General features: G+C 29.8%; 1 protein-coding gene across 9 annotated transcripts in view; it reads left to right on the forward strand.

Moving 5' to 3' along the window:
* Positions 1-16,561, forward strand: part of LOC143235838 (arf-GAP with coiled-coil, ANK repeat and PH domain-containing protein 2-like) — a 74,611-nt gene that overhangs the window by 48,597 nt on the left and 9,453 nt on the right. For 4 of the 9 annotated variants that reach the window (XM_076474070.1, XM_076474069.1, XM_076474072.1 and 1 more), the window contains 6 exons: positions 4,780-4,897; positions 7,383-7,483; positions 9,207-9,323; positions 10,627-10,791; positions 11,165-11,331; positions 15,447-15,552. In XM_076474070.1, the coding sequence (XP_076330185.1) occupies positions 4,780-4,897; positions 7,383-7,483; positions 9,207-9,323; positions 10,627-10,791; positions 11,165-11,331; positions 15,447-15,552 (774 nt within the window). Of the gene's footprint in view, positions 1-4,779; positions 4,898-7,382; positions 7,484-9,206; positions 9,324-10,626; positions 10,792-11,164; positions 11,332-13,449; positions 13,989-15,446; positions 15,553-16,561 lie in introns of all 9 variants that reach the window. The other 5 variants (XR_013019386.1, XR_013019384.1, XR_013019383.1 and 2 more) reach the window with 2 other exon arrangements.

A 16,561-nucleotide genomic window follows, 5' to 3' on the forward strand; every position in this document is an offset into this window, starting at 1 on the left:
GCAAAACTCTTTGCAGCTATGTGTAAATAAACATATGGAGTGCAAGGTCCAACTAGACCTCTCTAGCACTACTGATAGATTTTTATTACTTTAGTCATTTAAATTACTTATAGCTATATTCTACTGGTAACTTTAGTAATAAAATAAATTAGAAAGCACATACATTTGTTATGAGTAGCTCAGATGGGTTATAATTCAAGAGTTTCAATGCTTATGTCTCTATTTCTAGTAAGTAAAAGTAAAAACAGTTAAAAATAAACATTGCAAAAATTCAGCAATATAGTTATGATTATACAGGGTGTCCCAGAAGTCCAGACCCATAGGAAAAATAGACATATTCTTAAATTTAAACAAACATTTCTGATGTCAGTTTTACATATTTCAAGAAAGAAACTACCCTGATGGTACAGTATACCAAGAATTGATATGTGTATGGCTGTTACTAGTATACATTTTGAATAATAAATATTTTAAGAATAAATGGTGTGTTTTCCATATGAGTCCACACTTCTTGGACAGCCTGTATTTACAAAAAAATGTTGAGGTTTATACCAAAGTTCATATTTAAGTCAACACTTGTACAGTTGTATCATTGCATGTTTTAAAATTTAGGATGTCAACTGTATGGAAAACATCTTTCTTGCAAGTATTATAAAGTGTCCTTTTCAGTACTAACTATAAACATTTCTTCTACTACAAATCCTAGTAAAGCTGCAATGGTGAAATATTTGATGAACTAAAGAGTTTTTCTTTTTACTGTATATGTTTTTAAGAGTAAAGATGTTTGTTTTTTTCTAGTTTTATTGCCGAAGTGTTTAAATCCTACCACAACAGATGAAATCATATATCTAAAGTCTATAGTGCACATGAAAATGTTTGATATTTGTATATCTGTATTGGTTTAGAAATAATCAGCTATTAGCTGAGGCTGTAGTTGGATTCCAGCTGTATACATTTTAGAAAAACTGTGAAAAAAAATGTATTTGGTAATTAGCAGACAGATCAGGAAAAAACGGCAACTAATTTTTTCTATTTTATACCTTTGGTTGGTTTTTATTTGATTTCTGAAAACGAAACGGTGATTCAGACCCCAGAGAGCTGCGCCTACTAACACAACATTGAACAAAAAACCCAGATGGAAACATTGGGGATTTGACCCTGTTGGACCCCTTTCCTAAATCTATGCATATATATAGAGCATTTAATAATAAGTTGATGATTTTTGAGAAAGAAATAGATGGGAGGGATATTATTGGGTTTTTAACATTTTAGAACCTCCTCTCCTAAACCTATTGTCTGCTTATACAACATTAGATAATATAGTTAATAATTTGTAAAACCAGTATGTGGAGGTTGACTTCTCTGCTAGAAGTACATCTGTTAATAATTCATTAAAGAACACAGTTCTTAATTTTTTACAAAAATAAATGGAGATCTGAACCATCTTGGCCCCTCACTATATCTGCACCTGCTTATACAACATTAGAGAATACAGTCATGCAATTAGTAATTGCACACATAACATAATGAAAAACAAAAAAAAACATTAAATTTACAATTTATTTAATAATCAAGCAGTCAGAGAGTTGACAATATATGCTATCAGTCAGATGTACTCCTTTTAATTAGTAGTTCCAAATTATTAACAGTAGCAGATAGTCTTAGTAGCTTTGCAGTAACACCAGATGAATAAATTTAGTGGCAAAAGGAATCCAATCTGAGACTTTCAAGTAACAAAACATCTGCTCTACTGCCCATTACATAGCTTTCTGCTTAACAACAAACAAGTATAATGGTAATATTTCAGTTTCCTGTATATTTGGAATAATAAAAAGTGGTAAATAATTGAAACACGTGTTTTTGTTTTTTTGCGACAGTCAATTTAATCAAAATTTTAAGTAATGAACCATGAGAATAATCAGAAACAGTGTGAAGCTCAACTAGTTTCAATTATTTTCTAGATACTCAATTTAATCATAATTTTGATTAGTCAGTCATAGTAATAATCAAAAGCATTAATAATCATACTAATCTATATTAATTGATTGTTTTAACAAATCAGTTAATGGGACACTAATTGGTGTAATTACTGATCATATGTAACAAATCAAATTACCTACCTTAAACTGTAATTGATAGAATGTATACTGCATGGCCACTTTGTATGATCAGTAATAAAATAAGCCAAGAAATGTTAACCATTATTCAAGTCTTAAAAGGTAGAAATATTTCAACTGGTTTTAGTTTTATCATTGTTTTTAATTAGGTACTTGTTTTGCTTCAGGAATCAGTCTTCTCAATAAAAGTATAAACTTTTTACCCGTAAACATCATTTACAAAATATAATTCCTTTTTACATTAATTGTTTTTTTCAAAAATTCACATTCTTAGAATTCTTTTACAATAGGATAAACTTTTTTGTTTACTATCATGCTTTTTCTTTCAAAGAAAAATTCATGTAAACCTTTCACATGCAGATGACCACATTTAAAAAAAAAACTTCATTAAATCTATTAAAAGAGACTTTGATCTTATTTGAAATCATCCAAACACTTTTAGACTTACATTAAGTTATATATAAGAAGAAAAAATAAATTTTAAACCTGAAAATGCCAAAACCAACTGGGAAATATAACACTGTTAAAGGAACTAAGTTCCGAGTATTCTTCTGTACACTGTAGATTACTAAGGCCACTTTACTCTAGTATTGTACGTGATAAAGTTCTTAAAAGTCCAGCAACTACTTTATTCACGCAATCTGCATCTAAAGAAAATATTAACTTAAACATAGGTATTCAGTTCTAAATTTACTAATTTCTTTGTGAAAAATGTGAAAATTAATAGTGTTTGATATTATCCTTTTTCCATCCATTAAATCTGAAAATAGTAATCTACTAAGATCAGGAAATGTGGATAGCATTGTCAAAGGAACTTCCAACTTTTAGCAGTGTTCTCTCTGCAGTGTGGATTCTTTCTTCTTCAACAAAGATATTTTTCACAATCTTGGAGAGTATATAAAATCGCCCATGCTAGTACAAGTTTTCCTACTGAGTACTGAATTGTGATAAACATATATTAGACTTTTCTTAGATCACTATCCTAGTTGTAATTCAAAGAAGAACTTGAGTGGTACTTTATCCCCTTTGTTTCCAATAACACAAAGCAATAAAATCACCTTTGAGGAACCAGCTAAGAAATTAGCATTGTTTGGACTGAAACTTAAGTTCAAATGAAATAAGCCTATGATGATCAGTAACATAATCAGTTATAGAAATCTGGCTTGCTTGGTTACAATTTTATTTTTTTGTATGTGTGAAAACAGCTTGGGTTTCCAATCTGCTCTTGAATTTTAGATATCTCACCAGTTTTGGAACAATTTTTCTTATCTATAATTGCAAAACAGCAAAACAAAGAACAATACAAGATCAATTATGTTACTTGTATTTCAGTTAGTATTTGAAGATAAGGTAGCATTGATGCTACAAATAAATGGTAGATTACAGCATCACCACTAAAGAAAACCTAATCTTGATTTTTCTTTGTTTTTACTCAAGCTTATTGATACAAGGTAGAATTTCTTGAAATAGATCATTTCAGTAATGTATTGACAGATCATGAATTGATTTGGCCACTTTTTGTTAAGAGGAAAGCAATATGACTTCAAATCTTAGAAAACATGTATTGATGGTGTAGTCTTTATTGGAAAAATCATTGCTGAACCACTTGAAAACCTTTTTGTATGAACATTTCTATAAAATGACCAAGTTTAACATTTTCTATTTTTTCACATTCAAAAAAGAATAACTCAGTGACTTAATTGTTTCAAAAAACTGAGAACAAGCTGCTGTATTTACTACTAAAATTGCCTCTATGCCAATATTAAGCATCATTTGTAGTCAGTTTCTTCACATAAAAAAAATATTAATAAGAAAAAGTTGTGAAATTATGTAAAATAAATCATCACACAAAAACATTTCTTCAAGATTCTTATTTGTTTACACTAAAAAAGCCAAAAGTACTTACAATAAATAGTTTTTGAACAGTCCAATAACAAAAAAAAAGTGTTCTGCATATAATTATCTAAAAGTAAAGACCATTATATGAGTATTCTAAAAACGTTAATCTTTAAAACTAACTTTTGAACTTCTTGGAACTTGTGTTTGCTTCAGTATAAAAAAGTTACCATGCTAATAAATTGGTGACCCCAGTGATAAGTTAACATAGTAATGTCACAATTAAAACCAATATTTGCATGAAATTTAGCACACTTGTTAATATTACACTGTTATGTAGTTTGATTTTTTTTAAATTCAAAAACCTTTGCTTATTATTTTGTAATGAGTCTAATTACCACAAAAAGCCCTCAATTAAAATTTATTGTTAATAACTTGTTAATGTTACAGAGAATTTATAAAATTTTAAATTCAAACTATGAGGATGCTCACAAAGAGTGTATTAATGTTCACGTGTTTTTATCATTTCTAAATAAAGTTTTGTGTTAAACCAGTTTGTTGTATAGTTCTTTATCCCTACCATATTAATTTTGCATATGGCATGTATGAGTGAAAGTGTACTTTTAGAGATTGTGACATTGTACTTTTGTTTTGTGTTCAATGTGAAGGTTACACATAGTGTTTGACAGTGGTTCCTGAATATGTAAGTTTACTCAGTTTTAAGAGTCAGTGTTATCTTAATGGTAAACATTATATTAACTGCTGTTTTGAACTGTTAGATATATCTCTTCATATACAATAAAAATTTATTGAATGTTGCAATTAGGAGTCACATTCTTCAAGCAGACTCTGAAGAGGCTTGTCAGCAGTGGATCACAGCACTTCAAGCAGGTATTAATGCTGCTCTGAACCACACATTTCATGAAGACAGCAAAAGTGAAAATGTAAGTGTGTTAAATGTGACCTTAAATTAATTTCATAGGGTTAATTCTATATTAAAGAACCAAGAAATTTCTTCACTAATATACTTTTTCTTTTATTTCTGCAATTCTGTTTGTTTATTCTTTTTGCTGAAACCTTAAATGGGCAAGAAAGAATAAGATTAAATAATATTGGTGGAGAAATATCCTAGATTTTATAAGCAGATAGGTTCTTTAAGTTGAGGAACATTATTGTGTTTGATGTAGAAACATGAGATTAACATTTGATTAGCTGTGAAACCCATGTTTTTATATTTATTGTAACACAATAAGCATAAAATCACCAATTTTGTTATTTCTGGATAGTTCTTTCAAGCAGTATTATAAAATATTGTAATCTGATAAATGTGCCAGTATGAATATTATTTGATTACAAATTAATCATTAGCCAATAATTAACTTAATCCTTTATCAATCATTATAAATAGTGTCTCCACAAAATAACTTTTTAATGTAAATATCGAACTTGGTACACAAAGCATCTTCATAAGTTGCTAAAACTGTTAGAAATGGAGATATACTAAAGATGATGTCTAAACCTATATTATTTAATTTCCAGAAATGATTATTTGAAAAATAAATTGTATGAAAACACTGTAGAACCAATCATGCATATATTTTTAAGGTTTTGATATTTTTCACATGGAAGGAATATGTAATTGCTTTGATAAACTAACAGTAACATAGTGTGGCTAATTCTCCATTCTAGTGCTTGTGGTAGGATAATAATAAATTTCTTCTATCCATCAGCTTCAGTAGTGTGGGATTTTTCATGGAATTGAGTATAATAATTACAAAGTAAAACAACATTGGTAACTTTCAGTTTGTTGAGTACTAAGTTTTCTTGAATGGAGATAATGTCTATGAGTGAAATACATTTCTTTCCTCACCTTTCGCAGATTTGCAATAGGCATATTCCGAAATTCCAAGGCTTAGTATTGGTAATCAAGTCTCCTTAAGTCAGAGTTTCATTTGCAGTATACTGTATTAAATTTAACAATTTCATGCAATATATTGGCATCCATGCATGTGTGACACTTGTGATAGAAAATTTAGAAAGTACGGTAAATGTAAAAGCAGGCATTTGAACCTGAGTTGAACATATTTTATAAAGAGAATTTGTACAGATGGAAAATAGTTGTAGGATCTTATATCTAAGAACTTTTGTAAATGACTAATCTTGACATTTAAAGAAGGAGTAACTTGTAGATTTATTGACCCAGTCATAAAATCTTCATTAATACTAAAATAATTTTAATAATGTTGAATTAGTGTCTTTAGTATTACTGAATAGTACATTGTTGTTTAAAATATTAAAATAAATTTTTAGATCAAAGATGCATAATTGTAGAAAACTTTATGTGCAATAAGAAAGTTTATACTTGTCAGTCAATGGCTTAGTAAATATCAGAGTCTATAACACTAAAATTCAGATTTGGTTCTTATAACAGATAGAGTGTAGCTAGCTCATTGTGTAACTTTACACTAAAACAAGCAGGCTGTTATTTGTGCTTATCAGTTTTTACAGTAAGCAGAGTTGAGAATCAAAGACATATATCTTGGAATGGTAACTAATACAAGCTGAGAAGATTAGTTAAATCTGTCATTTCAGCATGGGACTTTTTAAAGTATTCACAAACTACAAGTGTGGTTGTGGTCCCCTTTGTGGGTCTTCAGTAAGTTTTTTAACTTAGTGCTAAAATTTGGGACCCAATTCCCTACAGTGATGACAAAGTGTAGATAGCTCAATGTATAGTTTTACACAAAGAGAAATGTAATAACAAAGTATTATTGTAGAAGGTCTGATGTCTTAAAACTTACTACTAGGATATGTTTTGCATATTTATATCTTTTAATTCTATTTATGTAACTGTTACACACCTATAATTCTATAATTCAAATTTGTATAAGACTTTTTTTTTTTTGGTCACACAAAGGGTTGCAATCTTGATATTTAAGTTAGGTAGGTAATGATGGAAATGTGGTTATCAAAACATGTGTACTCATGTTTACACTTATGGGTAGTATTTTTAAATTTAACAGACTGTGAGCTCAAAAATTCCATCATTCTTCTCTCCATTTTTTTTTAACAAAGTATTTTTGTGTGCTTAAAATTTAACTTACTGGTATGAACTTTTTGTAATGTTATCAACATTTTAAAATTATTTATTACTTTTATTTAAGTTTAAACTTTGTTGTTGTCTATGGATTATTTCCTCAAATGTCTGCGTTTTTTTTTTGTTACTGTTACAACTGTTATGTATGTTGGTTATACATCTGAGTTTATTGTCTGTGATTCTGTTGACCCTTGAGAGAAAAGGTGTATTGCAAAAAATAAGTTTTAAATAAGTACTTTAATGTTATGGAGTTATGTAACTCAGAAATATAGCCTTTGAAAAGCACTTGTTCTTTAGATAATAATCTTTATTGTTTTTTTAACATATCTGAGGTGGAATCCTTAAAAAATTCTACAAAACAAGAGCTCCAGCAAGATAAAACAATTGTGAAGGATGGACAGTTACCAATTTCAAAACCTATGAAAACTCACAGGTAAATTAGATTTCTAAGATTACTATAAACAGATTTTACAGTAAAGATTTGTTAGTACAATACTTTCACGATTTAGTGTACAATAAATCTAATAATATAAATTTTATTCATTAGTCAGTTGTGTTAAAATGGATAAGAAATGAATGTTTAAGGGAGGGGTAAAGCTAAAAATATTCTCTTAAGAACTGCTGTAATGATATCTTATGGATTAAAAATGAATATTTCACTATGTGGAGAAACCTGTTGTTAAAACACTGGTGGTGATGAAGTGTGAAAATAAATGAATAGCCTAGTACTTTTAACAAGTAGCTCTTCCTTATTCAGAAATAATGGAAGAATAATCAAGTGGAGTGCTTTCTGCTTGCATAGCTTTGAACCATAAATATTACCTAGTGTGAGATATGGTTATAGCTCATCTGAGACAGTGACTCAGAAGATGAACCTAAGTCAGCAAACAATTTATCCAAGTTTTTTCCTGAACATGATCCCTGCTTTTCCCACATACTGCAGCTTGCAGTTGGGGATGGCATGAAAGAAGCTTGACAAATGCTGAAAGTAATTTCAATTGCATCAGCCAATGTGTCCTATCTTCTAAAATCAATGCAAACAACAACTGATCAACTTGAAGAGGACAGAGTTCAGATGGTAGTAGCAAAATGATGGAACTGAATCATCTTAATTTTTAAGTGTTTATTCAAAATTACCCAGAAAGATTTGGATAATATAGGTTACAAATACATTGAAACTTACTTTTTATGATTGAACTGTGCTTGCAGATTTGGTAAAAATACTGACACCTTTTTAAGAGGCAACAGTTTTTTACCCAGGATCAGAACTTTGTTACCTTTAGTTATGTAGCACCATGTGTTTATGGATTGATGACTGAGATTGTCAGCATGCTGTCCAGTTATAATTTCAATCTTATCTCTGCACTGAAGAAATCTATTCATGCCTTACTGACTCGGTATGAACAACAAAGTTTTTTCTGCTTGACTGTGGCATTGGACCCCAAATTTAAACTTGACAAGTGTTTCACTAGACAGATGTTGTATAAATCCAATTGAATGTTCCTGCAAGAAGTCAAGAAAGTTTCCTCAATAAATAATCCTACAACCATGGAACCAAAAGAGAACTTTAAATCCCCGTTCTTGCAAAAGAAGTAAACTCTTTAGTACTTTTGCTGCCTCAAAAAAAAACAGCCACCTCATCTTCAGAAGATACAAAGCTCAACACATACCTTAATAGTCCTTGTGTCCCTCAAGGAAACAACCGTCTAGATTATTTGAACATCCAGGAAGAAATTTCCCACCTTATCTCCACTAGCCAAATGCTATATGAGTGTTCCACCATCCTTTGCTTCTTAAACATTTGTTTATCATTTGGCAAAATACTTGAAAAATTGGTGTTATTCATAAAAAAACAATGGACAGATATATTTATTAATCTTTTAAAAATATTTTTTCTTATAACACTTTGTTATTGCATTTTGAAAAATAAAAGTATTGAAATATTATGTGCTGTTTTATCATAATTGCATATTACCTGACAATGTATTTATGAATACATTCCCATGTATTCATGTTTGAGTACTTAGCATTTTCCTGTATTCATTTTTGTATTTGTATTCATAACTATATGAAGTATTTCTATTCAATTATTGATTCTCCATTATTTGCCCCATCCCTGATGGGTTGTTTTTTTTGTGTTTTTTTTCTACTTTTAGTCAAATTCTTTCTATTCCTGGAAATGATTGGTGCTGTGACTGTAAGTCACCAGAGCCACGCTGGGCTAGTATTAACCTTGGAATTACATTGTGTATTGAGTGTTCTGGTATACACAGGTTAGCTAACATGACCTTTTTGTATTGTTTTTGAGAAGAGTGATACTTTATTTTGTTGTAAAAATCAAGTTGTGGTGTCTAACTTGTATTAAAAACAGTTATTTGCTGTACTAGTTACAAGTTTTCATGGATATTTATCTTGATGCATTCAGTTTCAGTTCAGAGAGAAAAATAACCAGTATTGCAGAATTGTTAATTATAATTTGTTGTATAAATTGGTGTTTTATGATGATATAACCTTTATGAAAAACATCTGGCCACTAATGGCATCTTAACTTAATAACAATTTTGGATTACATTTCTGAGTGAATAAACAGTTTCATGCTTTTTGATTTCATTTCCATAGAAATTATTATTTAAACCATGAGTGAAGTAGTCCATTCCTTTGCAATAGTAAAATTTTATAATTACCTGAAAGGCATGCTTGGAAGTTAGAAAATTTAATAGCTTTATACATGGATTGTCTTTCAAGCTGTGCCAAACACATGGTTATGGATTAAACTAATTTGTAGCTGTACAAAACAAATTAACCTTCTCACTATGTGTAGTACAAAGTGCACATGTCACAACCTTTTACATCTTTGCATTCTAAACTTAATTTACCTTATTATCAATGTATGCAAATAAACTTTGTATTAAAACATAGTTAATATAAAACAAATATTAGTATTTGATTAGTTTTAATTTCATAATTTTAAAAGGAAATATATAAATGAATTCTTCATCTTCTCTTGTATGAAAACTGTGATGGTTACTATACAGGTCAGATTGGCCAAGTCAGTATAAAACTAGGGTAGAAAAAATAACAGATGAAATAAAATGATTTAGTGATCGTGAATTGTAGGTCTTATATGTCAGCTAATCTAATTTTTAAAAGATGTACATAATGTACAGTTGTTTTGATTGTAATCAGAAGTTAAACCTGCATATAATGGTGGTTTAGGGTTCAAAATTTGTCTAGTAATAGATTTATTCTTCAGGAGTTTTAAGATTATACATAATAGGTATTTGCTCCTCAGGATATGTTAGGTTGTATGCATAAATGGTGCATTTGTTTTTCAAACGTTTTAATATTACTTAACATTTTTATAAGTGTTTAGAAGGTGTCAGTTTGTACCTAACGGATGGTTCTGTTATGTTATCGCATATTTGCATTTAACAACTAGTTTAGTTTTTACAAGTTCTCAGAATTCTATAACATGTTAATATTCAGAATTATATTGTTCTTAACTCATTGTTTAGGTTTGAAAATGTCATATTGTGTATAAACTTTTTATTTTGCTTATTTTGTATTTTTATTTAGGAGCTTAGGTGTACATGTGTCAAAGGTCAGGTCACTTACTTTGGATGCTTGGGAACCAGAGTTGCTGAAAGTGATGGCAGAACTGGGGAATATTGTTGTTAATGATATTTATGAGGCAAATGTTGATGAAAACATTGCAGTACGTGCTACACCGGATTGTCCTCGGTAAGGAAGAAGGCATAACAGGTATTACAGAATATTTTTAGAAATCAAAATTAAGTGGATGAATCTACATGTCAAAATATGTTGAAGAAAGATCATATGATAACTGATGGCTGACTTGTACTCATTATAGCAATATTAAGCTGCAGAATTATCAGTTATCCATAATTCATTCTGCTACTGAAAATTAGTCTAAAATACAAAACTACTTTGAAAAATGCTGTATTTTAACTTTATAAGTTTTGGATTCAGGTTTTCTCAATAGCTTTGTAATTCTTTCTTCAAAAAATGTCTTTATTAACACACTTTTACTAATTCTAGTGATAACTTTTTCTTATGGTGAGTGGGTACTAAGGATAATTGTTGCTGTGTTTAGAAACATAAGAGAAACTTGGATCAAAGCAAAATATGTGAAGAAAGCTTTTGTTCCAAATTTACTTGGCTCCATATCTACAAGAAATGGAGAACATATACAAGAAATGCCAAGAAGGTGGAGTGTATGTAAGAGAAACAGAAGACGACGGGTCTTTCAAGTTGTGAAAGGTAAGGGTAAAGAATAGTAAAGCTTATTTAACTTATTAGGAACTTAGTCTGTTTTGACAATACTTAGAAATGTGAAATTTAAGGGAGGTATTTTATGTTAAGTGTTGTCTTTGTGGCTTTGGATTGCAGAAATTGGGGTATTTGAAAGTGCAATACAACCTTCAAGAAACACTCCTAGATACTTCCTGTCATATGTAGATTATTTTTTTCTTAATATAACCAGCTCCTGGTCACAATTATATTTATGTGAAATATTCAAAATTCCAGAGTTGACTAGACAGTTGTTCACATGAAAAAGGTAACTTACTCTTAAGACATTTTAAAGATTACATTCATTTTTAATGCATGTGTAAAGCAAGTTTAAAGACCTTACAGTGGTAGCCATTTTTATTTTATTACTTTAATCCACCAAATGAAGATTCGTTTGAGCTTGGTAACTGGTGCCAAACAAAGTTTGTACACATATATTGGGCACCTTCATATTGGATGAACTGTTTATTTGCTATGATCAAAATAGTGAAAGAGATTGGTTCATAATTCCCAATTTATTGTATTACATTTTTAGTTCAGCAAGTGTGTGTGTTTGTAAATACTAAACATGCTTAGAGGTGATAACATATGATAGAATTTGGGACACAGTAGTTCCCATTACCTGTGTTTTGCTTTACATTTTTCAGTCAGTCTTATTGTCTAAATGACTTGAGTTTTTTTGGTGAGAAGATATAGCTGATGAGCCTGATTTATGTATATGGTATATTGAACTTGGAATAATAGACAAACTAAGTAGAATGTATTGAAGTCAATTGTAGTTTCTTATTATTGTTTTGTAAGGTCCAAAATGAAGTAGGTTAGCTGTTTTGTTGGTAGAAAATTAAAAATGTTTGAATTCAGTATTTAACTTCAGTGCCCATTGAAATTGTTTCATCTTTTTGTGAAATACAAGTTTACGTAGCAACAGATTTTTTAATATAATGTTCTGACTCGAGTAGTGGCTTACAATTTATTACACATATAGTATGTTACCGAACAGTAAATCTCATCAAAGTTGGAATTTATTCAGGAAGAATTAGAGAACTGTTTCATTAAGGAACTTGTTAAAGTAAAGATACTGACAACTATAATTGCATTAATCAGATATCATATTCATTCTATCCACTGCCACCAAGAATTCTGTGCATACTCATTTCAAAGTGATATGAGTCACATGGATGAGTGAATGCCATAAGAAGTTATTTTTGTATCTGATTTTTAATAGTTAAATAACAAACTTTTAACATTGTCTGAGTCCCACCACCAGACTTCTCCTGACACAGAAGTAGATGCAGTAGCAAAATGGATCAATAGATTACAAGCAAAACCAGCCAGAATTATCTTATCTGTAAAAAAGATTCTGATTTTGATACCACTTTGACTCCATCGTAGAGCCAGCATTATTGACAATACTGTAGAGCAAGTGCAGATAATGTGGCAAACATTGGTGTACAATTTCATAACATTATTTACTATGACTACTCAAAGACATATGGCACTGAGGCAAAGCAGGGGAAAATGTCATGGTGAGGAAGGAGTTTGTCCACACCACTTGACCTTTCCACCTGCAGCTTGAGAAAGTAGTGGTTTATAATGCAAAACAAACCACAAAGTATTGAATATAGTGACTTTTAATGTTGTTTCTGTACCTTGCAATAAACTATCATGTACTAAGTACTAAATTTATGCTACTGAAAGAAACAACTTTGATATATCTGATGTGAAGCTAAATGCTGTCAGTATTAATAGTATTAATTATTGTGTTGCAAGAATACCACTTCATCCCCAAATTTTTAATCTTTTATTTCATTCTCACTCATTCAGTTATATATCTTTAGTCTTCACTAATATTTTACATTTTTATGAAAATAATTTATTAAGTATGCTTTTTATTCTCTTTTTATATTAGTTCTCATGCTTAGAATTAGTTTTCTGATTACTTTCCTGCATATTAGTGATGGCTATTTGTGTAACATTTTACCAATGTTTTTAACTTTGTTGTTTATAGACTACCAATTATAGTTGTGAAATTCAATTACAACTTATATGACAGGATGATATTATTTCAGAGAGTAATTTGTGTTTTAGCAGATCACTCACAACCTACAAATCAGTATCTTTCAATACCTAATGGAGGTCTGTCAACACCATGTGGAGGCCAAAAATCTTCAACAGAATCATCTTTAGAAATACATGATCAATTGAAATCTCTTAGTGCTAGTCATGCTGCTGAGGTTACTGTAGTTTCAAAAGAATCAGGACAGTTACCTTTAAACTGTGAGGATAAGTCAGTATTTGAGGTCAAAAGTGAAAAAAGCAAAACCAACAATGATAGCCAACCAGTTATTGATAGTAAAAACAAGAATAACATTGATGCCGAAGAACAGATAGTCACTCTAGGAGAAAATGGAGGAGACAAAATCAACACCGAAGAACAATCAATTACTGTTAGTGAAACCAAGCAGGAAGCTGAAAGTAATGAAGAATTAAACAAGGAGGTTCAGAATGTTGGAGACAGTGTAGCAAGTGCAGAAAAAAGTCCTCTTCTATTGAACTAGGGTATTTTAGTGGAGATGTTTTGGTGTTTGGTTCAAGAGTAGAACATGGTGAAGTTCCACAAATTGCAGGTAATGAATTCGTCTTTGTGATAACAATCCATTTGTATTTCTGGTGTACACTTTTAATAGGAATAGTCAGTTACTTCAAACACATACTAATAATTAGTACTTTGAATAAGCAATTAAACCAGTTTTAAAAATGAGATTGCTTATGACCTCTTCAAATTATAAAATAACTTTAATGTTTTTTGTTTATTCAGTAGTACACCAGACTTAATAGGAGACCAAAAATCATGTTACTTAGTTTTTAGAAGCAAGAAAAGTTTTAATGTGGAAATCTACACTTGTTTAAAATAGTGGCCAATTGAGAAATAAAATAATTTATGCAATTCCAACTTCTATATTAAATAGCTATCTCCTGGATTATACCATGAACTGTTAAATACTAACTTCACTGTACACAAAGTAGTTTGCTGGGATAGAGAGGATCAACAGATATATCCTGCAGTATAACTAAATGCACATCAAAAGCTGTTAATCATAAACGAAAGTGGGATTGACTTTATGAGAAGACAGCCTATTGGTCATATATGAGTGACCAAACCCAGTAAAGAATCATCAAAAAAAGGAATTGGAAAGTGAAAGTGTTGGCCATCTGATATCTAACTTGTAGGATAATTTTGATCTGGAAGTAAAAACAAGTCCTTGGTTATTGCATATAATGTTTCAAGTAATCAGGGTCCCAAAACAAGTTTCCTTAGTTTGTAACTGCCATAATGGTAATAATAATTTACCATAGAAGACTGCTTCAACCAATTGTCATAGACAGTGGAAAAGACCTCATAGTAAATTTGGCTCTGAACCAAGTTAAAAAACTAAGATGTAGTAGATATGGTAATTGTTTCATAGGAACTTGCAGTTTAGAAAATAGTGTCATGCACACATATACTCAGATTAATTCTGTGTAAGTTATATATTTTCTAAAGTTAATGTGTAACTTGCAATATAAACTAGAGTAATTCTGGCTGTTTTAACTATGATAGATAAATGATGATTGCATTAACTAAAGCATCTAAATCTCCTAACTAAACATTCAAAGTACGACAAAGAGCAATGTGACTGTGTCTTTAAAATTATTCATTAGTTAATTTATTTTATATTAAAAAAAATTCATTCAGCATACATTATGGTAAAATGTCTTGTTTAGCTTTATATAAGTAAGGAAACCAATAACAGCCAAATAAAAACACTCATTTGGGCATTTTAGACATGTGTTATTCTTGATGTGAAACGTACCACTTTCGATATCTTAATTTGTATATAGTTTAAAAACTCTATTTTAGTAAATTCCATTTCTGTCATTTTTATTTTATTATAATTAAGACATTACAGTCAGTGTCTTGGCATATTTCAGCATCTAGTTGGTACATCCAAAACCTTTTGAACTTGTTTTTGTTTCAGACATTTGTGGTGTTGAAGCTATGAGTTAAGGTATGGTAATAATAGTTGATTTTTGTATATAACTAGGAATTGAGCTTGATAGTGCAGATGAATCTCCTAGTCCAGATGATGATGCAGATGGAATGATGGAAGATGACATCAGCAAGCTTCATCCAAGCCTGTTGTTATATAGGTACAAACTATCTCTGCATCATCTGTTCATTCCATTTCTCTAGACGTAACCAGTTGCATTCACAAAATTTTAGTTATGCAGTTATTGGTTTACACAATCTGTGTTTCACTGATTAAACATAAACCCTTTTTTTTTTTATTAAGTGTCCTTTAACATCAGAATTTCTTTTTGTGTGTGTACATGCATTTGAACATACTGTCTGTTACAACTTTGTTTTTTGTTTTTTTTTAATATTTAAGGGTATTAAGATTATATATTCTATTGTTGAAATTTGTTTTAGAAATCTAAACCATTTAAGCAAGAAATAAGTTTTAAAAATGTGTAACAACAGATGTGTTCCTGAAAAGGAATTTAAAATATGACTGCAATTAGGTTGATACTTAATTTTGTCATAATAGTGAAGTTTAGCATAATAAGGAATATTGTCAAAAGCTTTGTTTGGATATTGAATTTTGATCTGAAAATATGGATTTCTATGAGTTGTAGTTTTTGTAAGTATTTGTATTGCATTAATTAAGGTTCTATTTTACTATTGCATGGAGTTTGAAGTAATGATGTGTAGTGTGATTTGATTGTGAAAGTTGTTTTTGTACATCTTTGTAGATAGTTTAAACTCTTTTGTGGTGATAAAATTTTCAACCAAAATATATAATTGTTTTAAAATACAGTTTTAATATTTTTAAGGTAGTATCATAATTATAAAAGATTCTATACTCATTTTGTTAGAAATATTTCATATGATATATATGTTTCCTGTTTTTTTAAGAATACAATTTTTTTATTTACTCCTATCACTTAAGATTTATATAATGTGTAAACTTTGTTGTAGCAGTATGTGTAATTTCACTATGCAGCTGGTATTTGTACTTAACTGTTGAAAGTATGGCAATCTACATCTTTACAATGCAGTGAGAATTTCCATCATGATGGTGTACTTTCATTTTTGTGCAAACTTTTTTCTTTTTTTCGGTTCATTAATGTTGACTGACTTAAAACATTGTGTAACAGA

This window comes from Tachypleus tridentatus, chromosome 12 (genome assembly GCF_004210375.1).
Source record: "Tachypleus tridentatus isolate NWPU-2018 chromosome 12, ASM421037v1, whole genome shotgun sequence".
Classification (NCBI taxonomy): Eukaryota; Metazoa; Arthropoda; class Merostomata; order Xiphosura; family Limulidae; genus Tachypleus; species Tachypleus tridentatus.